Source organism: Eublepharis macularius, chromosome 15, assembly GCF_028583425.1.
Source record: "Eublepharis macularius isolate TG4126 chromosome 15, MPM_Emac_v1.0, whole genome shotgun sequence".
Lineage (NCBI taxonomy): Eukaryota > Metazoa > Chordata > Lepidosauria > Squamata > Eublepharidae > Eublepharis > Eublepharis macularius.
The window spans coordinates 22,852,735-22,877,953 of NC_072804.1; the positions used below are offsets into that span (position 1 = coordinate 22,852,735).

The following is a 25,219-nucleotide window of genomic DNA, read 5'->3' on the forward strand; positions in this document are numbered from 1 at the left end:
ACTCAGGTTGGTGGGCAAGAAGGGCGGCCCAGGAGCGGACATAGGGGTCCACCACATACACCGACCAGGGCTCCCCAAAGTCTGGAGCCAGCCGTGTATGTAGGTGTTGCTATTCTGCTGACCGGGCTTGCCACTTATGTGTCAAGTTAAAGATAGCCAAGTAGAAGGGCTTGAGCCTTTCCCTTACCATCAATCTGTCAGTGCTGAGACTTCACAGGACAGCTAGGCTGCCCCTTGAATTTTACACCATCACTGGAAGAAGATACCCCCTCCGTTTCCCTTTCAATCTACTTGCTGCCAGAGGGCATCAGTAGGCAGCAACGGAGATGGCGGTTCATCATCTAACCATGACCTCTGGAATGGGCCCTCTGCCTCCCTCCTGCTTCAGCTCAGCTGTTGTTGGTGTTATCAAGAGAAATGTGCAAAAATCAGTCCTTGGGCATAAATGATGCTGTGAACAATGATCCGCTAGGCCATCTCTTATTGATGGTTACTGCTGCCGTTTATAGAAGTTAGAGGAAAACGTAGCATGGGGGGGCGTATCCCATCAGTAAGAGCAATCAAGGTTGAGTCAGTAGAAGCTACCTGACTGAAGCCAGGAAACGTCCCAGTTTGTTTGGCTGACCAGGTACATGCAAAGTAATGTCTACGTAAAGAACGCAACCAACTTCAATGCTTTATTAGAAGTATTCAGGATATTTTTCATTATATATACACTGTGCACAACAGTCTAGGAAGGACATCAAAAATCTCACTGCTCCTAACCAGAACGCCAGAAGGATCTAAATAGAAAAAGCAGCATCTCTTACCTTGTGTGCTAGTGTTCATCTGACTTACTTCACTCCTCTCTTAAGTGAGCCAATAATGAGGACATGTTTGTTTGGGCAACCTGAATATTCAGGTGTCTGTTAGTGGACTGCGGGGCAGGACCTGTCTACGGGAGCAGAATATGCACATTTCAAGGCCACTGAAGGCCATAACACCTTTCGTGCCACAACCTCCTTCAGCAGAGGATCCCTTTGTGGTTCAGAACGGAACTGCATTTCGTACTTCAGGGAAAGGAACACTGATCTCTTCTCGAGATCTACTGGGGATGCTACACCTCTTCAATGCAAAATCACCCTTTGAGATGGCAGCAGTCCAGCCACAGGTAAGGAATGTTTCTCATGGCAGGGGCAGGCAGGCACCAACATCTTAAAGGATTTTGTGTCAAGGAACATGCTTGCTGTCTCCATCTCATAAGAGAACAAATATAATACCCTGAGCTGCAGGTAAATGTAAGAGAGTCCAGTAAAGAGAGTGCTTTATATGTACAGTCTCCACGTAGCGCATCCTCAGCGAATTACCATACAGATAGGAATGTGCACAACCATGTACTTAGTGTAACGGCTAATCCTGCCACATGTCACTTCTCCGTCTTTATGAGGCCCAACTTCTTTGAATTAAGAAAACTGGTTTTCTTCTTTTTTGTTGATGAAGTATCTGTGGAAAACGCAGAATCTCGGAAAACAAAGATCTTCTCATTCGTGTCTGAGAGCATGATGATTTCTGCAGCGCCCGCAGCGTCCACAGGATGAAGGGGTTCAGGCAAACACTCTGGGTGGAAGAATGTTGCTTTTTCCAGAAGTGCCAGCTGTTTTCGTTTCAGCACACTGAATTCAGAAATGCAAAAGGAGACTTCAAATGGTTGTCATGGACAAGATCTAAGAGACGAATCTACATTGCACAAGGTAAATTATTTGCAAACCAGGACGAATGTTTCCTATAAAATAAGATATAGCTTGAAGTGGTGGAGGAGTCAGAATATTGCACTACAACGACATGGATTTGGTTTCAAATCCTCCTCTGTTACACCCTCTCTGACCAACTCACCTTTACAGGGCTGTTGGGATGAGAAAAGGAAGGAGCAGGCAGGATAAAAAGGTGACACGGCAGTCTGAAGATTGGAAGATATCACGACGTTTATTAGGGGGCTAAAGGGAGTCTACCTGCAGGACCTCACAAGGACAGTAGTGGGCAGCAGACCAGGTGTCTTCGTAGATAATTGTGCTGAATGGCTGTAAAGGGCCGGTTCAAGTGGAAAAGTGAGGGTCAGGACTTGGGAGGTGCTGGAGCCTTCCTCTAGTCACTGTTCCCTACCAGCCCTCCTTTAAGACTTTTTTTCTCCTAGCAGGGATGCAAGACTGGAAATAAGTTTGGATGGGGGAAAGCAGGTCATGTTTTAGGAGGGGAGGTTGCAGGAGTCAAAAGGGCAGGAGCAGGTGGGGCTTTTGTGGAAGGTCTCCCTCTCTTGCATCTCCCCCTCATAAAGTGCAAATACAGGGTTACCAGGTCCCCCGGGGACCAAACTGGTGGCTGAGGGTGTGTGGAGTGTGTGCGCGGGGGGGAACTTAACTCACTAGTTTGGGGGCTGATTTTTACCATACCGGGCCCATGTGGAGCATTCACTTCCTTGTTGTGCCAGGAATGACATCATTTCCTGCAGTGACAAGGAAGTCCTCCAGAGTGTGCGGGATCTCCCAGGCCTGTTCTGTGCACCTTTTCCCCGTTGCTGGTTAGGTAAGCAGTGGGAGGGGGCAGAGGCTGGAATTGGGGGATCCCCTGCCCACACCGCCAAATGGGAGCCCTACGCAAATAGGATATGCTAAAACATGGACCTACCACTATCATTTCTGCTCCCATTTTCAATGACTTGGTGCTTTCTATAGATTGCAGAGAAGTAGTTAGATGTGAATGTAAGAATATCAGAAGAGCCCTGCTGGATCAGACCAGTGTTCCAGCTGGTCCAGCAACTTGGCTCAAAAAACGGGCAACCTTTTGCCCTGGAGGGCCAACAAACAGGGCATAGAGACTGAGCCCACCCTTGACGCTGCTCCCTGGCACCGGCATTCAGAGGTTTGCTGCCTCTGGAATATGGAGGCTGCCTTCGGTCACCTACTCTACAATCCTATGTGGAGTTACTTCAGTCTCAGCCCACTGATTTCAATGGACTTAGAATGGAGTAATTTTGCACAGGATTGCTCTGCATGGCTAGCAGCCACGGACGGACTTCTCCTCCATGAATCTGTCGAACTCCCTTTTAAAGCTATCTATGGGCCAAGCTACAAGTGACAAATGACACAGGTTGGACTCTTGTCAGCTTCCCTCAAGTTTTGATGGGACATGTAGGCGTCCTGGTCTTGCAGCTTGGCTCTCTGACTGCTGTCCAATGGCCTTTTCAACTGTCATGTGTCCAACATTCCGCCAAGCTGCCTACATTTCCCGCCAAAACTTGAGGGAAGCTGGCAAGGGTCCAACTAGTGTCAGGCATCACTTGTAGTTTGGCCCTATGTTTACCACCATCACTACCTTCCCTGGCAGTGAATTCCACAGTTCTACATGAAATATATCCTATGACAAAAACCACACAATGAAATTCCACAGGGCTTTGGTTTTCTTTGGGGGGGGGGGGCTCTCAGGAGAAATAAGCTGAGCAGCAGCTTTTGTGACCGCCCCCCCCCCCATCAGCAAAACAGACAAGAAGCTTTTCCAGACCTGTTATCGCAGATGACAGAATTCATTCTCCCCAAGTTGGCACTTATCACCTCTTGTCTCAATTTCATTTCTAAGGTTCGCCATGACTGTTGGTGCTTCCTGAGGGAAAGTCAGAGGAGAGAAATCTCTTTAATGTAGTCCCACTTGAGTCTCAGTGAGAAAGATGGGCTATAAATAACATACATAAATAAACAAATAAATAATTCCAGTATGGTGTAATGGCTAGAGTGACAGACTAGGATCTGGGTAAGCCTGGTTTGATTCCCTACTCTGCCACGGAAGCTCGCTGGGTGACCTTGGGTGAGTCACCCACTCTCAGACTAAACTACCTCACAACATTTGTTGTGAGGGGAAAATGGAGGCGAGGCCAATGATGTAAGCTGCTTTAGGTCCGATGGGGAGAAAGACAGGGTATAAATGAAGGAAAATAAAATAAAATATATTTAATATATTCTCAAAGAAAAAAACCCTTATTTATCAAATAATTTTAATAGCAACTAGGACCTTCTCAGCCCAGTCATTCCCCTTTATCTCACAGCATAAGCTAAAAGACCTTTTCCTCCTCATGGATATGAAATGGACGTAACGAGCAAAGTGGACGGGAAGAGACAGGAAGGGGCAGAGCACAGCAACCTGGTGGAGGAAGAAGCCAATAGGATAGAAACATAGCTACTGGAAGGTCAGGCCTGGCCAGGACACCACCAGCCAATGTCTTCAAAGGGACTTTGCATTACTTTATATTCAAAGATGAGAAGGGACCATGCCAATAGACAACAAGATGGCACATTCAGGAAACTGAGGGCATTTCAGGAGGGACCTGGACCATACTGGCCCAGAAGGAAAATTCCACACCAGTGCAGCGTTTTGTATGCTACACTGGCCATAACACCCAAGATTTTGTTTTAACCCGCTTTTTCAAAGCCATTCCCCTGAAAAAGGACATGTTCATCCAGCATGCTCATTCGTCTCTTTGTTCTGTTGTTGTCTAACAGCTTTATATTTGGCAACAGGCGACACCTTGAATTTCCCCCCCAAAGCATCATCCAGCCCCCTTACTTCTTCGGACAGTTCCCGGCTTCCTCTCCACTGCTCTCTCTTTCTGGGATGGCTTCGGAATGTTTGTTGGCAGTCAAGCCCAGAACAGAAAGGAGCTCGTTTTGCGGCTGTGTTGGCAGAAGTAAGTGCACGAGTCGCCGTAATGTCCCCGCAGGCACCTGAGTCAATTTTGTTAAATGGGATACTAATCTGAGCTCCTACAGGAAAATAAAGAGGGATAAAAATAAAGATTGGGATAAATATTGATAAACAAAATGCATGACTAAAACTGCATGGGGGAAACTGCTGCCACAGAGAGGGCTTTTTGATATAAGAAATCAGGCTGTACTGTAATGAAATGGTTCAAAAAGATGCTTTGGTAAACGGATAGGAACCGTGGACTCTGCTGCTGTGGGTAGTACTGCTTATTTTACACTCCTTCTACGTCCTTTCTGCATCATTTAGCATGCCATGCTTAAATGCTTTTGGGTTGTTTCAGCTGCTTTTCAGATTTCGGCTTGTTTTCAAATTTCTACAATCCAAACCCTCTTGTATTATCTATCGGATGTCCCAGTTGCTGACTGTAGTCTTGGTGGAAAAGGTGGACTATAAAGAACACGAATAAGTAAAATTTTGCAACTGTGACTGCACGTTCCTGACTTTGCCCATTGCTCTGCTCCTATCAAATGAATCTCCTTTCTTTCCCTCCTGCCTCCTTTCAGGGTGTCAACTTTTATATTGTAAGCTGAGGGCATCAGCCTTATTTTTTCTTCAATATTGTAGCTGGAACCTAGGCTGGCAAGAGCCCTACCTGTGACCGCCCGGAACTGATACTTAGTAAAGGGGGTGCCATTCACATGGCAGAATACTAGAACTGAATTTTAAATTCTAAAAGGTGCTATGGGGTATACTTTTTATCCGAAAAGCAGGACAAACATACAGCAAACAGCTAATTGCTGAATAACGTGTCACATTTCACTGTGTGTTCCATGCAGCAGGGAAAGAGAGGGGCAGTTTCACACATTGCTCTGCTTAGCTGTATACAGTTGGCTTTTAGGCCCAGGTTTGCTGCACATAACACTCACACACAATGCGTAGAAAAGCTTTTCCTTGCCTGAGCAGCATTTGCACGTACACATCATGGAGCTGTTTTTTACAAACTCCCCTCTAAATCTAAAAAGCACCATGGAGAAGGGTGTATAGGTTTGAAAAAGAAAGCAAAACTCCCGCTGTTTAAACTGAAATTTAGAACTTGGATTATTTAACTTGGATTATTTAACTGCTGTCTTTCTGTAACTAAAACATGATGATGGTGACTTCAAGAATTAAAACACACAAAATGTAGAATAGTTCTTGCACGATATTGCAGATTTCCACTGTGACCAAAATGTTTATGAAGCCCTGCAATATGTTATGGTTTACGTACTCAGACTGAGAAGGTTCTAAGATGGCAGAACAATGTTCCTGCAACCAACGCTGAATGAAGAAGTAAGGTGCGGGGGGCGGGGGGGGCGGGGGGGCCCATGCCTGCTAAAGAGGCAGTCACCCAGGGAGCCATGCTCAATGCAGCTGTTTCAGGGCCGAGGGCTCCTAGTAGTCCATGCCAGGGCTCCATTTGGACTCCCTTGGCTGGGCTCCCCCCTCAGGCAGAGGAAAGAGAGCAACCAAGGGTTGGGGTAATTGAGTACTCAGTCTCACAACTCCCTTTCCTATATGCAGGGCTTTTTTCTGGGAAAAGAGGTGGTGGAACTCAGTGGGTTGCCCTCGGAGAAAATGGTCACGTTTGGTGGCCCAGCCCCCTGAGCTCTAGACAGAGGGGAGTTTAGATTGCCCTCTGCGCCGCCGAGTGGCGCAGAGGGCAATCTAAACTCCCTTCTGTCTGGAGATCAGGGGGCAGGGCCAGCAGCCATGTGACCATTTTCAAGAGGTTCCGGAACTCCATTCTACCGTGTTCCAGCTGAAAAAAAAGCCCTGCCTATATGAATCAGCAAGTTCCACTGCAGTTGCAAAAAGCAGGAAAGCTAATGACTGTGCAGTCATTACCCAACTCAGCCAAAATGTCATCTCTTTATCCAGAAAGCTGAAAAAAAATGGAATGTTCTTACCTTGGTATATACTGCCAAAAGGGTATCCATTTCTATGGTCTCCAGAAAATTTTCAAGAACCGCTAGATTATTCTGGACATCTCTTAAGCTAAAGTAAAACAAGGCAAAAATATTATTTTGAGAATCAAGATGTATTTCCTCAGCACTCACGGAGTGGGGGAGGCTGCAAGATTCATCTACGTAAGTTGTGGAGACCAAACTGCCACTCCAGCGGTTTTCAAAAAATGCCACCGCACAGAGTCAACAGGGCATTAACAGGTGATATTGCTGCATTTCTTTCCACTTACAACTTTACATTTTCTGCTTGTTCTGGCCAGCTTCCCTAGTTGCTTATTAATTTAATTAATTTATTTAATTAATTTATTAAATTAAATTTATTTAATTAAATCTAAGTAATGCAGCCAATTAGCATCCTGATCTCAGGGTCCTTCACATTTGCTTTCAATGTAAGCTTCCCTTCACCCCTTTCCCTAATTTAAGTAGGGTAATTTCTTACTATTCTGCGTAACTCCTTCCTTAGCCTTGTACTGTCTATTGATATGATCGCCTGCTCAGCTAAAGTGGATTTTGCACTGGAAGTCTAATTCTGCTATTTATGGCAAATAACATACAACGCAATCACCATGATTAAAGGCACCAGTCTTCCGTTACAAGGAAACAGGCAGTGAGAGAGAAAGCCAGTGAAAGAAAGCCAGAGAGCTGCTGTAGCACAGTGGTTAAGTGCTTCCGCTACGAACCAGCATTCTACCGGTTCGAATCCCACTCCTGCCATGAGCTCAGTAGGTGGCCTTGGGTCAGCCCCAGTTCCCCAGCTGTATTGTGGGGATAAGAAGAACACTAACTTGTTCACTGCTCTGGGTGGGGCACTAATCTGTCTAGAAGAGCGGTATATAAGTGCAGTTGTTATTTACCTTTGTCTGTGCAGGCACACCAACTGTTCACCCTTAGTCAGTGCTTGCTGTAGGAGCGCAGGCACAGGCCCATCTGAATGCAATTCCTCAAGGCTGTTTGCAATGCCCGGTTGATCTGGATTCTGCCTCCTCCTGTTCATCAGATAAGGCTGTGGCTGAGCTAACTCTTGATGCAACAGCTCACCCTCCATCTTTTTTTCCAGCTCCTCCATTTCCTGTATTTTCAAAACAAACAACATGAGCACTCTCTCACTCAGGCACAGCCACTAATGAGAAAAGAAAGCCTTGATTTTTTGTTTGCTTGCTTTTCAAAATTACTTCACTGGCCTGTCTGAGAGAGCTCACTTGAAAATGGGGAAGGCACGTTCCTCTACTTGTAAAGTGTATCACTTTCCAAAAGGGGCTTTGGGAGAGATTTTTTTTTTTTTGCAAGAGGAAGAGTCTTCAAAGAAAATGTGCAACTTCCCCCACCACACTGTGAATGGATCGCCCTCCATGATGACAAATCTTATTGGCTGCAAGACAATATTAGTGATAGTAAACAAGAAAACAATTATTTTTCAAAGAAAACGGTGCAAACCTGCAGCTAATTGATGCTATCAAAAACAAACCTCCACAAAGAAAAGTAAAATGGGAGAGGGATCCGTGGGGGAAGATTTTTGCTACCTTATCTCCAAACATTGTTTCTGTGTTGAAAAGATTTGGTATAAAATTCCCTGCTTGGGCCACAGCGGTTTCCAAGCTTCAGCACAGGTTATGCAAGTGACCGGGGAGCGGCATTTCAAAGGCAAGGCACCACCACAGAAAAAGCCCTGCCTCTGGTAGCCACCCACCTTACCTCTGAAGGGCTCATGAGGCAGGTCTGAAATGACAGCTGGACAATACAGTGGGAGGGAGAGAATTTGGGCTGCCAGCCAGCACGCCCCTTTGGTGTCTTTGCTTCCACCTTCCCACCCATGGCCATTCCTATACCTGGCAGCAGGTTGGAAAGGACTGAGAGTAGCAACAGCATATCCTTTTGTCTCAGATCCCACTTCCCCCTCCCATTGCTTTGGAGGTGAAGGGAGGGCAAGAAAGAGATGCCCTTGCATCTTCCCTCCCCCACCATTTGATGCATTCTGACACAGGTTGGACACTGGTCAGCTTCCCTCAAGTTTTGATGGGAAATGTAGGCGTCCTGGTCTTACAGCTTGGCTCTCCATTTAATTGAAGTTTACAGACCCCCCCCCCACACACACACCCAGCAGAGGGGAAAGGGGGGGCACCTGGCGAGAGCCCAACGCCTGCACTCCCCTCCTGACCTCATGTTCTCCCTCCCATAGACTGCCGCTCTGTAAACTTCAATTAAATGGAGAGCCAAGCTGCAAGACCAGGACGCCTACATTTCCCATCAAAACTTGAGGGAAGCTGACAAGCGTCCAACCTGTGTCAGGTGTCACTTGTAGCTTGGCTCTCACTGTAGCCTTCAGATGCTGTACACACGCAACAACAACTCCTCACAATTTTCTGGTTTGCTGCTCATGTAGTCAAGAGAAGGTGCATTAAGCTCCTGGTGAGCTGCAGTGGACCAGTTTCACTGCTTTGTTTGCCTTCTGTCATGTGGGCCCACATTTACGGTGCAATTTTCACAAAGAAATGTGCTGCTTTACAGGGATTCGCACATCTTGTCAAAATCCTACCATTTAAATACAGCAGAACAAATTGGCCATCTGAAACCACAGGGCTATTTTGCAAAGTGCATCTTAACAGAGATTTTGAAAGTCGTCTCCATTTTGCAGAGTGACATTTGGTAGTCTGCTAGAAATAAAATTTGAGTATATTCTGTTGTTGTAAAGGGCTGGCTGGCTGACTCTCCAGTGGTGGAAAGCTCTTACTTTACATCTCACATGAAGAACACCCTCCAATCCACATCAGGGCACGTGGAGCTGCGTGGAGAAGATAGGGAGGGGTGTGCTTTGTGGAACAAATGGCTGCTTGAGAGACAAATGCATCAATGCAGCCCATTTTACATATTGTTGGAATATGCCAACGCTCGAAGAGATTCTAGAAGAGATGGATTCACAATGAACGGTCTGAAAAAATTGTGTAAAATAGCCTAGCAAGCAGCCACACAATTTATTATGCAGAACTAACCCATGAAAAACATATGAAAAATATAATGAATAATTATAAAATCTAAACAGGATGTGACAGTGAGATTTGAAGTTGGTTTATCAACCAGTTAGTCTTAATATAGTTGAGTTCAAGGGTGACACAGAAACGTTTTAAATAAATGAATCAACAAATCATGGTTTTATATGACAAAGATGGACATCCTGGCCTCATCCTGGCTAGTTCCCCAGCACTGCTATCCCATATTTTCAACTACAGATAAGTCTTGCTAGAATGGCTCACGATCAAACCCGCTCTTGTCTTTCACTGCCTCTCACTAGCAGCCTCCCTGACTGATGAAACCAGCATTAGTTGAGGCAAGTGAAATGTAGACAGTGATACACCTGTGACCGCAATCCATAGTTAAAAATGAAGCACGGTTTCATGTTTCGTCTCAACTAAGTCAATGTCAATAGAGTTACCTTAGTTTGTACTTGATAAAGATTTCATTCAAACTACTCTTTTCTTACTTACATGGTTGCTTCGTGCTGTGATCTCAGCACAATCGAAGTTGGTCAGGGTTTTTGATGTGCTCAGCTCTTCCAGAAGCAAACTGCGTAATTGTACAACAGCCATGTAAAGCTCTAATGTTTCGGGTATTTTTGAAGTTCTTTGGAACTGCAGAGAAGTGATGCGCTCTCCGATTTTACTTTCCAGAGCCTGCAGCTGATGCACTCTTTCCAGCTGTAGTTCACTGAGAATCTGGGGGGGAAAATCTTTGCTATAGCAAGGCGGACAAAATCCTGTCAAATATGTCTAGACACTGATAATATTTGTGTGTCTAGACATACTTGGCTATAGAACTTCAGACTCTGGGCTGGGTAATACAAATCTTTGTAACTTGAAAGTCTTCCCCATAACTACACTTGTTGGTCAAGCGTGGTGGCTTCTGAGAGATGGCTGCACAAGTGTATGATAAGACAGCTTTACATTGATGTGGGTGGTCCATCTCAGCGATAAGCTCTCTACCATCTCTTTGCACCTGAGGGCCAAAGTACAAAGTTTGGGTCATGGCAGTCCAACCCAACTTGTAGTCACACATACGATTGGGGGAACTCACCTTCAAAGAATTTCACAGCTTTGTTTGGTTTGGGAGGAAGGGTTTCAGACTTCCACAACATTTTCACCAGTGAAGCCTAAGGAAGAGGCAAACAGTCCCTGCCGCCCAGTCTATATTCACTGGCAAAAACAGTGCATGACGCCTGACAGCCAATTTGGTGTAGTGATTAAGAGCGGCAGGAGTCTAATCTGGAGAACCAGGTTTGATTCCCAACACCTCTGCTTGAAGCCAGCTGGGTGACCTTGGGCCTCACAAAGTGTTTGTTGCAGGGATAATAATAACATACTTTGTAAACCGCTCTGAGTGGGCATTAAGTTGTCTTGAAGGGCGGTATATAAATCAAATGCTGTTGTTATTCTTTTCCCCTCACAGTCTTCCTGAGCCAAACAAAACTAAAATTGTGCACACTTGCTTCTTATGACACTTTCTGTACAGCCCAATCCTAAACGGACTTCTGATGTCTTAAATCCCACTCTAATCCATAAAGTTGATTAACAGAAATTATATTTATGCTATCAGAATTAAGTACAATAATGTCCGAATTCTCTCCTTTCCTCAAAAGACACTCCAGCATCTTCAGGCCCCAGAAGGGTCACACAGGTAGCGATGGTAGTCCTGAATTTCTCCCATGATGAGATTGCTGTCAAGAGGCATTTTATCACTCACGCTTTATTATCTGAGAGACAGAACTGAATTTAAAATTTGATTTTGCAACAAAACTGCTTATTCAAGAGGATACATGAGCGCTCCTCAAATATTAGGCTATATGAGAAGCCCTTGAACAAAGAGAACGAAAACTCATTAGAAGAGCCGGTGACTGCCTAGAATTTCAAAAGACACCCATTTGCATGACCTCTGTTATGCAGTACAGGAGACAAGAGAAGTTTACTAATCTTTCCAAACCGAAATTTGGAAGAGTTAGCAAGTTAGAAGGAAAGTTATCACGTTGTCAGCATGTTGTCACAACAAATTATACATGATCATAGATCCAGAGGAGTTAAGTCGCAAAACAGTAGAGTCCAGTAGCACCTTTATAATAATATTTTAATAATAACATTTGATTTATATACTGCCCTTCAAGACAACTTAATGCCTACTCAGAGTGGTTTACAAAGTATTATCCCCACAACAAAACACCCTATGAGGTGGGTGGGGCTGAGAGAGCTCCAGAGAGCTGTGACTAGCCCAAGGCCACCCAGCTGGCTTCAAGGGGAGGAGTGGGGAATCAAACCCGACTCTCCAGATTAGAGTCCCGCACTCTTAACTGGCTCTCAAAGTAGTATACGCTTTCGAGAACCACAGCTCTCTTTGTCCGATGCATCATCAGAGCTGTGGTTCTCAACAGCTTATGCTACAATAAAGTTGGTTAGTCTTAAAGGTGCTACTGGACTCTTTACAATTGAGCATGAACAATTCACAGCAAGGTAGCCAGTTCTCTTGGCTGCCAAAGAAATGGGGAGGGCGGCAACTGGTACCCTTTGATTGTCAAAGGATTCATTTTCATTGTTGCATGGATATGGGACTGGGCTTGGGGACATTTGATTTCCTTTAACATTCAACATGGCAAACCCGCCCCCCCACCGGCCACACACACACACACACACACACACACACACACACAGAGAGAGAAGGTCTTGGGCTTGCTGGCTGAGGTCTTGGGCTTGCATGGTGCCCTCTTCTTCCTGGTTTACCGGAAGTAGGAGAACACTGTGCCCATACAAACCTCTTCCCTCACCAGGTTAGGGACTGATACCAGTCCTCATTTTTTCTGTAAAGGTGGGCACTCTCCTACTATCTCCTGAAGGATTTAGGCTCCTGTGGTCTTCACACTGGGGCACTTTACTATGCAAAGAGAAAATAACCAAAAACATCATGCCCAACTGGGGCAGAACAACTATTACTATGTCATAGAAATGCCAGTTGAAAGCAATACCTATTCTTATAACACAAGGGGCTCGTCTTAATGTTTTGCTTAGATTTCAATTCCTTGTTAATACGCTATTTAACAAACACACTGATTTGTGGATCAGTATCTTGACACACAAATCTTTCACATCTTTCCCTCTGGACTGGTCCAGCTGCCACGTCTGCCTGCCGCCTTGAAGGCTGATAAGAAGAGGATGATATTCTGGGTTCTGATTCATGAAGCTGGTATCCTCCGAGGAGGAGGCTGGTGATCGCTCCCCATCACTTTTCAGTGTCATAGAAATGCTGCATGGCAGAGGGAGGGGGTGTTAATTATTGAGGGGGGCCTTTTCAGCACTCTTCAAGGTGTCACTTTTTTGCTGAAAACAAAGCCCCAGGCTGGCAATGTTGAGCCTTTGGTTTAAAAACAGAGAGGAAAGTAATTTGTAAGGGAAAAGCCAAGCAAGAAACCATTTGTTCTTACAAGATAAAAGTTTACATTACGTGCATGTGAATGGGCAAAGAGCGAGATAATTTTCCTCATTAACTATCTACTTCTTTATCATTCAATGAATAGATGTATTTTTGCAGTGATTAGCCAATGCCCAGTTAATAAAGGCAAAGACATTCAAAAAAGAGGTCGTGCCAGCAGTTTCAGTGGTGGTGGTGGAAAGTATCTTCAAGTTGCAGCCAATTTATGGCCACCCCTAGGGTTTTCGAGGCAAGAGATGAACAGAAGTGGTTTGCCATTGCCTGCCTCTGGGGTAACTACCCCGGACTTCCTTGGGGGTCTCCCATTCAAATTTCTGCTACAGCCCAAACTACAGCTTGTACAGATCAAGACGGCTAGCCGTGTTAGTCTGTCTGTAGCAGTAGAAAAGAACAAGTGTCCAGTAGCACCTATAAGACCAACAAAATTTGAGGCAGGGTATGAGCTTTTGTGAGCCACAGCTCACTTCTTCAGATACAGCTAGAATGTGAGTCCATCTGTCATATCTTGGAGACGGGAGTGATTACAGAAGCCAAATGATAATAGCTGGTTAATGACAAAGGCAGGCGTGATTGGATAGGGTGGGGTATGCTGAGGGGTAGTGGGCGTGGAGAAATCAGCATTAGTAATGAGACAGGAAGCCTAGGTCTCGATTCAGACCAGGTGGATGCATTGTCTTGAGCTTTGTTATCTGTTGCAATTCAGCAGTCTCTCTAATCTCCCTTTGAAATTCCTCTGCAGGATAACTGCTACTTTTAGGTAGCAGCTTGTACACCTTTCCTTTGGGCACGAGATTCATGACTTCCACTTCAAAAACAGAGTGGCCTTGACCAAGGGTCCTACTGCACTAGGGAACACTGGATTGTGCCCAAATTTCTGTTAAGGCTTGACTCCCTTTGCTTTGCAGGCACCTATTGTAAAAATGATGGGGTTTTGTCCCAGTGAGGACAGCAATTTATTACCATTACCTTGTTCTCATATTGCTCTGTAATAGATTCTTCATAGATGTGAATCTTTGTCTCTAGAGATTTCTTTAGAACATCTATCTTGTTTTTGGTTCTTGTTTTACTCCCAGCTTCAGTCTCTTGCTAGAGAAAAAAAAAGGATACATATATTTAAGTTAATTCTCAACAGCTAAATCAGAGCTGCAACCATTATTAGTTTAACACACATTTCCACAAAATCAAATAGAAATATGTTTAGAGACCGAATACCTGACTTGCAGTCAAAATGGAACGTTCTTGAATGTCGAGAATGTTTTTGAATCCTTCTCACTAAATGCAACTACAAATTTATGCTACGATAGTTCTGTCCAAATAACATAAAAGAAAGAGAGAGGTTTTTTTCAGCCCAAAGTTCGGATATCAAATGCATCTTGTTCCAGCAGCATGCCTGGCCAATGGGCCCCTAAGTTCCTGGGTGTCCCCAGCAGCCAGCCATTCACCAGGAGAAGAGAGGTCTGACAGCCAAGCCCCTTCCACTGGGAAGTTTCCATCTATTTGCCTTTGGCATCTGCCTTGTGTTTAATATGTAACATATTAAGAGGAGGGCTTCCAAGAAGACACAATCCAGACATCCTGCTGACCTCACTCCTCTTCAGTACCAAACAATTCCAGCACTTGAAGGCAAAAAGGACTTCATTTGATTGAAAAAGAACTTGGGACGGACAGAAGGTTATGGGTTCAATCCCTAGCAGCATCTCCATTACACTTTTATCCCACCCTTCCACTAAGGAACTCAGAATGGTATATATTGGACTCCCCTCCTCCATTTAATCCTCACAACAGTCCTGAAAGGTAGGTTAGGATGAAAGAGTGTGACTGGCCCAAATTCACCCAGCAAGCTTCCATGGCAGAGTGAGGATTCAAACCTGGGACTCCTATATCTGAGAGAAGAGGGCCACACCAAATATGGGACAAGAAGGAGGGAAAAAAAGTTTCTCCCCCCCAGATCCTAGCCCACCACTCTAACCACTAAACTCATGCTCATGCTCAGAGGGTTTGTTAATAATTGACAGAGCCTTTGGGGAGGCAAAGAGGAAATTAACAAACCCTCTGAGGAGCAATCTTTGCCAGCTCTGTGGAGAGAGGTGAAATTAACAAACCCTCCTAGGAGCAATCTTTGCCAGCTCTGTAGAGAGGAGAAATTAGCAAACCCTCCTAGGAGCAATCTTTGCCAGCTCTGTAGAGAGGTGAAATTAACAAACCCTCCTAGGAGCAATCTTTGCCAGCTCTGTAGAGAGGTGAAATTAACAAACCCTCCTAGGAGCAATCTTTGCCAGCTCTGTAGGGAGGTGAAATTAACAAACCCTCTGAGGAACGATCTTTGGGCTCTGTAGAGAGAGGTGAAATTAACAAACCCTCCTAGGAGCAATCTTTGCCAGCTCTGTAGGGAGGTGAAATTAACAAACCCTCTGAGGAACGATCTTTGGGCTCTGTAGAGAGAGGTGAAATTAACAAACCCTCCTAGGAGCAATCTTTGCCAGCTCTGTAGGGAGGTGAAATTAGCAAACCCTCCTAGGAGCAATCTTTGCCAGCTCTGTAGAGAGGTGAAATTAACAAACCCTCCTAGGAGCAATCTTTGCCAGCTCTGTAGAGAGGAGAAATTAGCAAACCCTCCTAGGAGCAATCTTTGCCAGCTCTGTAGAGAGGTGAAATTAACAAACCCTCCTAGGAGCAATCTTTGCCAGCTCTGTAGAGAGGTGAAATTAACAAACCCTCCTAGGAGCAATCTTTGCCAGCTCTGTAGGGAGGTGAAATTAACAAACCCTCTGAGGAACGATCTTTGGGCTCTGTAGAGAGAGGTGAAATTAACAAACCCTCCTAGGAGCAATCTTTGCCAGCTCTGTAGAGAGGTGAAATTAACAAACAATCTGAGGAGCAATCTTTGCCAGCTCTGTGGAGAGAGGTGAAATTAACAAACCCTCCTAGGAGCAATCTTTGCCAGCTCTGTAGAGAGGAGAAATTAGCAAACCCTCCTAGGAGCAATCTTTGCCAGCTCTGTAGAGAGGTGAAATTAACAAACCCTCCTAGGAGCAATCTTTGCCAGCTCTGTAGAGAGGTGAAATTAACAAACCCTCCTAGGAGCAATCTTTGCCAGCTCTGTAGGGAGGTGAAATTAACAAACCCTCTGAGGAACGATCTTTGGGCTCTGTAGAGAGAGGTGAAATTAACAAACCCTCCTAGGAGCAATCTTTGCCAGCTCTGTAGGGAGGTGAAATTAACAAACCCTCTGAGGAACGATCTTTGGGCTCTGTAGAGAGAGGTGAAATTAACAAACCCTCCTAGGAGCAATCTTTGCCAGCTCTGTAGGGAGGTGAAATTAGCAAACCCTCCTAGGAGCAATCTTTGCCAGCTCTGTAGAGAGGTGAAATTAACAAACCCTCCTAGGAGCAATCTTTGCCAGCTCTGTAGAGAGGAGAAATTAGCAAACCCTCCTAGGAGCAATCTTTGCCAGCTCTGTAGAGAGGTGAAATTAACAAACCCTCCTAGGAGCAATCTTTGCCAGCTCTGTAGAGAGGTGAAATTAACAAACCCTCCTAGGAGCAATCTTTGCCAGCTCTGTAGGGAGGTGAAATTAACAAACCCTCTGAGGAACGATCTTTGGGCTCTGTAGAGAGAGGTGAAATTAACAAACCCTCCTAGGAGCAATCTTTGCCAGCTCTGTAGAGAGGTGAAATTAACAAACAATCTGAGGAGCAATCTTTGCCAGCTCTGTGGAGAGAGGTGAAATTAACAAACCCTCCTAGGAGCAATCTTTGCCAGCTCTGTAGAGAGGAGAAATTAGCAAACCCTCCTAGGAGCAATCTTTGCCAGCTCTGTAGGGAGGTGAAATTAACAAACCCTCTGAGGAACGATCTTTGGGCTCTGTAGAGAGAGGTGAAATTAACAAACCCTCCTAGGAGCAATCTTTGCCAGCTCTGTAGAGAGGTGAAATTAACAAACAATCTGAGGAGCAATCTTTGCCAGCTCTGTGGAGAGAGGTGAAATTAACAAACCCTCCTAGGAGCAATCTTTGCCAGCTCTGTAGAGAGGAGAAATTAGCAAACCCTCCTAGGAGCAATCTTTGCCAGCTCTGTAGAGAGGAGAAATTAACAAACCCTCCTAGGAGCAATCTTTGCCAGCTCTGTAGAGAGGTGAAATTAACAAACCCTCCTAGGAGCAATCTTTGCCAGCTCTGTAGGGAGGTGAAATTAACAAACCCTCTGAGGAACGATCTTTGGGCTCTGTAGAGAGAGGTGAAATTAACAAACCCTCCTAGGAGCAATCTTTGCCAGCTCTGTAGAGAGGTGAAATTAACAAACAATCTGAGGAGCAATCTTTGCCAGCTCTGTAGAGAGCGGTGAAATTCAAACTACGCTTCCTGGCTAACATTGTGTCCCCCTTCACTTGAGCATCTTTGTGTCATTCGTCTAGTGTAGTTTAGCTCTCAGACAATGCAGAGCTTGACATGCCAGTGATCTGACTCAGGACAAGGCAGCTTCTTACATCCACTGCTTTTGCCCATCTCTTCTGCCTACATCTCTGAATTTGCTTCAAAAAATGACTTGGGCCAGTAATGTAGAAAGGTCAGATCAGGTGCAGAGCAGCTTTTACATTTTAAATACATCCGTTCAAGTACTGGTGGAAGGATATTCTTAAGGATGTGAAAAGGAGAACAGATAAAGAGGTCCTGGCAAGTCTCACCTGCCCGCTGGGGGAATGCCTCTTCCGATCTACCTCTCGCAGGGCTGCTTCTCTCCATTCGGACTGGTACACCTGAAGTAACACCCTTGCCCGGATCTTTGGTAAAGCCAAACAGGAATCCATCTGAGAAAAGCAGCCATGGACCTCTTGCTTTATTTGCAGAACTTCCTCTTCAGACAGAGAAAGAGAAGCACCTAAAAGTTTCCTGTCCAGAAGACACCACAAAAACAAACACGTTCTTCAAAGTGTGCCCTGCACAAAATTGGGGGAAATTCTCACTGTCCTGAACATCCAGCCTGATGAAGAATTGGAGAGGGCTTGAATGTTTAAAAAATGCTTTGTAAATGATCTGGTTGGTCTTAATGAGAATGTACTGCACTGCAATGGGTGGGGGGCGGGGGTCCAACAGACCCTCTGGGTTCCTGACACTCTTGCTTTCACAATTAATGCAATTCTTCCAACAGAGTAATCTGGAAAACGTGCCTGATTTCAAAAGCTTTCAAACTCTCATTTGCCCTGCTGTCTGAATGCAGGCGCCTGGGTGCTCTGGAGTTTGTTTCCTCCCCACAAACAGCACCCGAGAGGCAGAGGGAGGGAAAGCACATTGTGCATCAAGCCATGTTTGTGCCTCTCCCAAGCCAACTGAGATTTGTCAAGACATCTGAACGCAACCCAGACCGTGGCTCAGAAGGAAGGTCACGACACCATTTGTAATTGCACAAATGAGGCCAAGGGAGGCTCACACCCCTGTGCTCTCTCCCCATTGTGCAACGGAGTACGTCCATATTTGCAGCTAACCCGTGGTTGTCATTAGGCCCAAGCCTTAAGCTGTGGGCTGAACATGACAGCAAAGTTGTGGTGGCCACGCAATCACAGCTGCCATTTAAAGTGCTACACAGGCCCAATCATGATAGGGCTGCGGCACAAAGCTCCTTCATCTCTGCCCTGCATCTTTTAAGTGGTGAAACAGCTGTGGGTCACTCCCACAACTGTTTTGGTGCTTTAGAAGTCGTGGGGGGCTCCACGCTGCTGACTGGGCCTGTGTGGAATTTTAAAAATACTTTAAAATGGTGATGGCGATTGCACAGCCACCACGTTTGCCGTCACATTTAGTTCGGCTCTGTGTTTGTGATCTTTTCTCTAAATCAGGATTAAAGTGCACTCACATGCAACGATACCCTATACTATTGCATCTCTGAGGAAGGTGAGAAGGGGGAGGGAGGGGTACATGAGCTCAGGGACCCCTCATGCATTCAAACTGTGAATGAGCTCTGACTGTGGACAAACACAGCTGGGTGCTGGACTTGCACACACTTGTAGCTTCTCTCACCCTCCTCTCTCTGTGCCTGGAGCTTTATGCCAAATGCTCCCTTCACCATGACATCAGAAAGCAGGTGCCTCGGCACAAGATGGAGCTCCTAAACCTAATTCCAGTTTAGAATCACAAGTTATGCAGAGTAAAAGGCAGTCCACAAGAAGGGAGGGCAGGAGGCTCCATGCAGGGGCAACAATGCTGACCAATTTTGCAAGTCTGTTGTAAGCAGTATAAGATGCGAATCCTCACCAATTAAAGCATTATAAAAATCTTGTGGTACTATTATTTGTGGAGACTATTATGAATTGCACAGCAGTGTGAACACATTCACTGCTGTGTGGCAGCCCAAGTTTCATAAAATCAAGACTTTTAAGAATGGATTAAAGTGACTTATTGTCTGAAATAACTATCCTTGAAGCTAAGTTTGCAAACTAGGTGTATTAATGTTAAAACCTGAGGACACTAAACCAGAACAGTCTTTTTTAAAAAAATGAAAACAGGATCTATCAAGTTTGAGAGCTCAGAAGAAATGCAGTAGAATAATAATACCAAAATTAAGGCCATATATCTGTCAGGTATGTCTAAGATTTCTCCTTCTAGGTGAGAAAACCAATAAAAGGGACAGGGCAGATACTTACGAGAGTACTAACTGTTCGCAGCTCCTTAATTTCCTCTGTTCTCTCATACTGTTCAGAAGTTCTTCGCTCAATTTTTCTCTCTTACTCTGAAGCAATTTTTCAGCTGCCATTATTTTGCCCTGATCTTCTTTTTCGAGCCGTTGTGTGGCCTCTGCCAGTTCCCTTTGATGCTCCTCCATTGATTGGTTCAGATACAGTTTTGGCACGCTGAGGTTTAACAGCTCTTGGATGACAGATCCATAGTGAATACGCCTGATTTCCTCACTAGCTCTCTTGGTCAGACGATATCTGAGCACGAGGAGTTCTTCTTTGACCTCGTTATCAAGTTTTTCAACGAGTTCCTCAAATTCAGCGGAGTGATCCACCAGCATCCTTAGCCACTGCGCCACGTAACAGCAGACATCTTCAAGGCCTCTGGAAGCTTTCTCAGGACACGTCTGCGCCTGCTGTTCTTCTTTCTGTCATTCATTCAACAAAATTAAACAAGAAAGATCTTCCATTATCTTGATTATAACACATAAATACTTCTTCAGGAGAACAAAGGACTTTTACAAGTTCCTTCATTCACTCCACTTCCTCTTTGGAACTGAGAACAACTTGTGACTCCTCCCCCGATGGTTGTCCACTCAGGCAACAGCAAGGGACAAACCTTCAGCAGCAGAGGAAAAGAGTAGCCCACTCTTTATTATTTCTTACATTCAATAGGGTTAATTTTAATAATAGCTTGAGAAACAGAGTTCTCCAAAGCTTTCTGGCTCAAAAGCAGGGGGAGACACGAACCGCATCTTCCAGGCTTCCTGGCAGTTAATGGACGCTATGTATGAGAGTCCAGGCCTCAGAAAAACAACTCAGGCACGTACAGGTTTGGCTTGTGCCTGTTACATAACATACAAAATACCCAGAATTCCTTTCACATTCCTTTGGTGTGTTTTCTCCCCCTGCAGGTTCCAGTTCTCGGTTACCTTATGTAGCATTTCTTGTCGTCTTTTGGCAAGAAGTTCTTGGTGAAGTTTTTGCTTCTCCTCCTTTACAAAGTGAGCAAACTTCTCTTGAGCAGAGTGCAGTTCAGCCTGAGCTCTGTTTAGGACCCCTCCCAAATGATTTTCAGGAAAATGACAACTTCTGCAAAGAGGATGAAAAGAATCTCATGAAGACTTGCAAGCCAAGTAATTCAATGAATCCCACCATTTAGACCCCATCTGAAGCCATTATGTTGAACATATATGCTCAAGCCCAATTCTAGTTATGCATTTCCGGATGACAAGCAAGGATGCACATTCCTATTTGAGTCAACAGGTAACTGGAAATGCACCCAGTTGTTGCCACTTTATTGAAATCTGTAGCTCACACCGTCTGCTTGAGCCCCTTGAGCACATGAAGCTGCCATACTGAACTGCTCCATCAAGGTCAGTATTGTCTAATGAGACTGGCAGAGAGACTGCTGAATTGCTGAATTGCAACCGATAACGAAACTCAAGACAATGCATTCACCTGGATTGAATCAAGACGTAAACTTCCTGTCTCATCACCAATGCTGATTTCTTCACACCTACTACCCCTCTGCATACCCCACCAAATCCGATCACGCCTGCTATTGTCATTCACCGGCTATTGTCATTTACCTGCTATTGTCATTCAGCATCTGAAATGACTCTACCCTCCAAGATATAAGGACAAATGGACTAACATTCTAGCTGTATCTGAAGACAGAGGGGAGCCATGTGGCGCGGAGGGCAATCTAAATTCCCCTCTGTCTGGAGATCAAGGGGTGGGCGCACCAGTCAGGTGACCATTTTTGTCAAGGGCGATTTGAACTTTTAAAAACTCCCCCCCCCCCCCCGTTCCAGCTGACCCAAAGTGACGTCATTGGGCAGTCCTGAGTTCCACCACTGAGTTCCGCCACCTCTTTTCCCAGAAAAAAGCCTTGGGGATAACCTTTGGAATATGTTCATGTATAATCATTTTGAACATTTATTTTGGATTTTAAGCTCCTCCAGGTTCTGGGGGTCCTCTCAGGATCTGGGCCTGGCTCCCTAAGAGACAACCAAGAAGGGAAATGAATTTCACACAATGATTTGAACTAACCAGACAAGTTTGCTCTGGAGAAAAGAAGAAGACACAAGCAGGAGGTGGTCTGGGACCATTCGGGCCTGGCTTGCCTGAGGCAGGTTCTCGCTGGAGAACAGGAGGTCAGCCAGCATGGGGGGGGGGGGCAGAGCTTAGCTTCTTTTTTGCTTTTCTTCTTCACAGCACCCCGATACTTTTCCATCGCAAATGTCTTGTTGAACATTAATTTTTTCTTAGCAAAGCCACCCCGCACCACTCCAAAACTGTAACATAATAAACAATTCTTTACCTTTCCACTTTACTAATGAACACAGCTATCTGGTTTGCTACAATGTCCCACAGGGAAGGCATCTGGGGATCCAATAACTGAATCAATTGAATGAGGTATTCTCTGTGAGCAAATCTTTTACTCAGATGGTACTTCTTATGAGCTTGCAAAAAATCCATCCGCTCCTCAACGTCTTCCTGTAGAGAAAAATATACACAAACGCATCTAATTAACTTTTATGATCAATGAATGTAACACCTTGGAAAGAGTGGCAATGAAATTTTCTGCATTAATAAGATTAAATAGCCTTATGAAACAAAACAATGAATTTATTCATGTGTTTTTTAAAATCAGATCGTTTTGCTTCATTTCAGAAGCTGTAACAAATTAAGAGTATTCACACACTGCAAACCCACATTTTTACCCATTTTAATTCCCTATGTGTATTTTGAACACAAACGCCCTGGTTTCCTTCCTTCTTCTAGGCACCTTTTCCCCAGCAAAGCGTGTCCACAAAACGGCTGGGGATAGACTGTAGCCTTGATTAGGTCCATCTGTGGCAGCAAATACAGCCGGAACCCACGGACACCTTACGCAATTTATTCCAGAGAAAGCTTTCCTGAGCCAGAGCTCACCTGCATCTGAAGAAGTCTGGAGTCAGGAAGCCGCTTGCTAGAATAAATGTCGTCAGTCTTTAAGATGCTACTGGACTCCTGCTTTACATTGAATCAGTGGTCTTCAAACCTGGAGGCTCTTGGAAGTTTAAATGGATTCCTCTGTGAGCATATCAGTAATGAAAGGCAAGCTTCCCTGAAGGCCAGATGGCCCAGCTTCTACCAATCTTCTCTGAAATACAGCCACTGGGAGCAAAGTCCTTAAACCGTTGGAGGCAATGGGGGAGACGATTTGCTGGCCAGTAAAAGGTAAAGGTAGTTCACTGTGCAAGCACCAAGTCATTACTGACCCATGGGGGGACGTCACATCATGACGTTTTCTTGGCAGACTTTTTACGGGGTGGTTTGCCATTGCCTTCCCCAGACATCTACACTTTACCCCCAGGAAACTGGGTGCTCATTTTACCGACCTCAGAAGGATGGAAGGCTGAGTCAACCTTGAGCCGGCTACCTGAACCCGACATCTGCCAGGATCGAACTCAGGTCGTGAGCAGAGCTTGGGCTGCAGTACTGCAGCTTACCATTCTGCACCACAGGGCTCCTTTACTGGCCAGTGAGCCACATAAATTGAGTGTGATTCCTGGAACACCACCCTTAAATCCTCATCATCATTTGGAGTGCAGGGTGGTGGTGGTAGTGTGTAGATATTCCTACAAATCGATGTGGAAAGGATTCTCTGAAGGGAAAAACATCATCTCACTCTGTGCTCTAGCTAAGAAGAAGGAAATGCTCTGGTGTCAGTATGCTGCACGCTTCACCAATAAAGGATGTTTTAGGAGGAGCAGAAAACTAGGAACACGGGCGGACACAATGAATGGCTGGTAGACGAGGCCCATATTTGATCGTGATGTCTTCTCCACCTTGGCCTGCAGCGGATGTAGGCTTTGTTGTACCTATTGATGCAGAAGATCTGCCAGATATTTAACTGAGCTTGGATTTTCCAAATGTGCGGCAATTCCGCATACTTCTCTTGAAGCTACATGCCAGCAAAGGTAAATGGTTGGCAACTAGACTGCCAGTTACTTGGACCCAACCCCTCCCAGCCCATTCTCCTTTCAGCCACCTGGGGAGAAAGGCTCATGGCCTCATAAGGAAGAAGAACTAAAGTGGCTATCCACATATTATCCCCTCCTCTGCCCATCTCGGTATCATGTACTCCCTGAATCACGTACTCCTCTCCCTGTCAAACAATATGGTTCCTGGGGAAAGAAAGGCCTGACCATCTCTTGGAAGAAGAGGCTAGCCTGGTTCATTGCCTGAGGATTCAAGATGAGAGTAACCCAACCCCTCGACTCAGGCCTCATTCTCACTTAATGGTCATAGATCCAGAGGAGTTAGCCGTGTTAGTCTGTAGTAGCAAAATCAAAGAGTCCAGGAGCACCTTTATGACTAACCAACTGTATTGTAGCATAAGCTTTCAAGAATCACAGTTCTCTTCGTCAGATGCATCTGACGAAGAGAACTGTGATTCTTGAAAGCTTATGCTACAATAAAGATGCATCTGACGAAGAGAACTGTGATTCTTGAAAGCTTATGCTACAATAAAGATGCATCTGACAAAGAGAACTGTGATTCTCAGAAGCTTATGCTACAATAAAGATGCATCTGACGAAGAGAACTGATTCTCGAAAGCTTATGCTACAATAAAGATGCATCTGATGAAGAGAACTGTGATTCTCGAAAGCTTATGCTACAATAGAGTTGTTTAGTCTTAAAGGTGCTACTGGACTCTTTTTGATTCTCACTTAATGGAACTTATAGATAGACCAGGTATATAGCTGGACACTCTGTTTATTTTTTTGTTATCACAAGGGCTATTTCTGTAAATTCCAATACCTGCATTTTAGAGTAATTCTCAGCGAGAGATTTGGCTGCTTCTAATTTCAGTTCTCCTTTACAAATCATATTTCTCATCTGAGTGAAAAAGATTTTATGGATCTCGTTCCTTTCAGAAAAAGCCAGTTCTCTGTAAGTCACGGCAAAGTACTCATCTTGCTTCACCAGAAGAAACCTCTTGCCGTGGAGCTGTTCCAATCGGTGCAGTTTTTCCATAAGGGCTCGGCATTCTGCCGCTGACTGAGGAAAAAAGCAAGCAAGCAGGAGGTTATTACCAGCCTATTCAAAATACGAAGGCCAAGTCCATTCAACCCTTTAAATTTAATATAGCCAAGACACGGCAGTGACTTCCTCTCAGTAGAAGTAACATCTGACTAGGCACGAAACAGTGAATATGAAGTCATGTCCTTTAAGCTCCACTTCACAAATTGTGTGGCAGCAAATGTTTTTCAAATGCATATGGCTGATCCTAGCTCCTTGAAAACACAGTACATGTTTATTTATTTTTTTACAATACAAAGAGGGAAAGGTCTGTAATACACGCT

The 25,219-nt window shown here is 44.9% G+C and overlaps 1 protein-coding gene across 1 annotated transcript in view; it reads right to left on the reverse strand.

The window, feature by feature from the left end:
* Window positions 1-656: 656 nt before the first annotated feature.
* The window catches only part of EVC2 (EvC ciliary complex subunit 2), a 56,345-nt gene continuing 31,782 nt past the window's right edge, over window positions 657-25,219 (reverse strand). The window contains exons 11-22 of the mRNA XM_054999659.1: window positions 24,675-24,914; window positions 22,186-22,361; window positions 20,792-20,951; window positions 19,830-20,287; window positions 17,877-18,081; window positions 14,160-14,279; window positions 10,211-10,438; window positions 7,586-7,800; window positions 6,675-6,762; window positions 4,591-4,787; window positions 3,535-3,633; window positions 657-1,652 (exon numbers count right to left, since the gene is read on the reverse strand). Of these exons, the coding sequence (XP_054855634.1) occupies window positions 1,406-1,652; window positions 3,535-3,633; window positions 4,591-4,787; window positions 6,675-6,762; window positions 7,586-7,800; window positions 10,211-10,438; window positions 14,160-14,279; window positions 17,877-18,081; window positions 19,830-20,287; window positions 20,792-20,951; window positions 22,186-22,361; window positions 24,675-24,914 (2,433 nt within the window). The 3' untranslated portion in view covers window positions 657-1,405. The remainder of the gene's footprint in view (window positions 1,653-3,534; window positions 3,634-4,590; window positions 4,788-6,674; window positions 6,763-7,585; window positions 7,801-10,210; window positions 10,439-14,159; window positions 14,280-17,876; window positions 18,082-19,829; window positions 20,288-20,791; window positions 20,952-22,185; window positions 22,362-24,674; window positions 24,915-25,219) is intronic.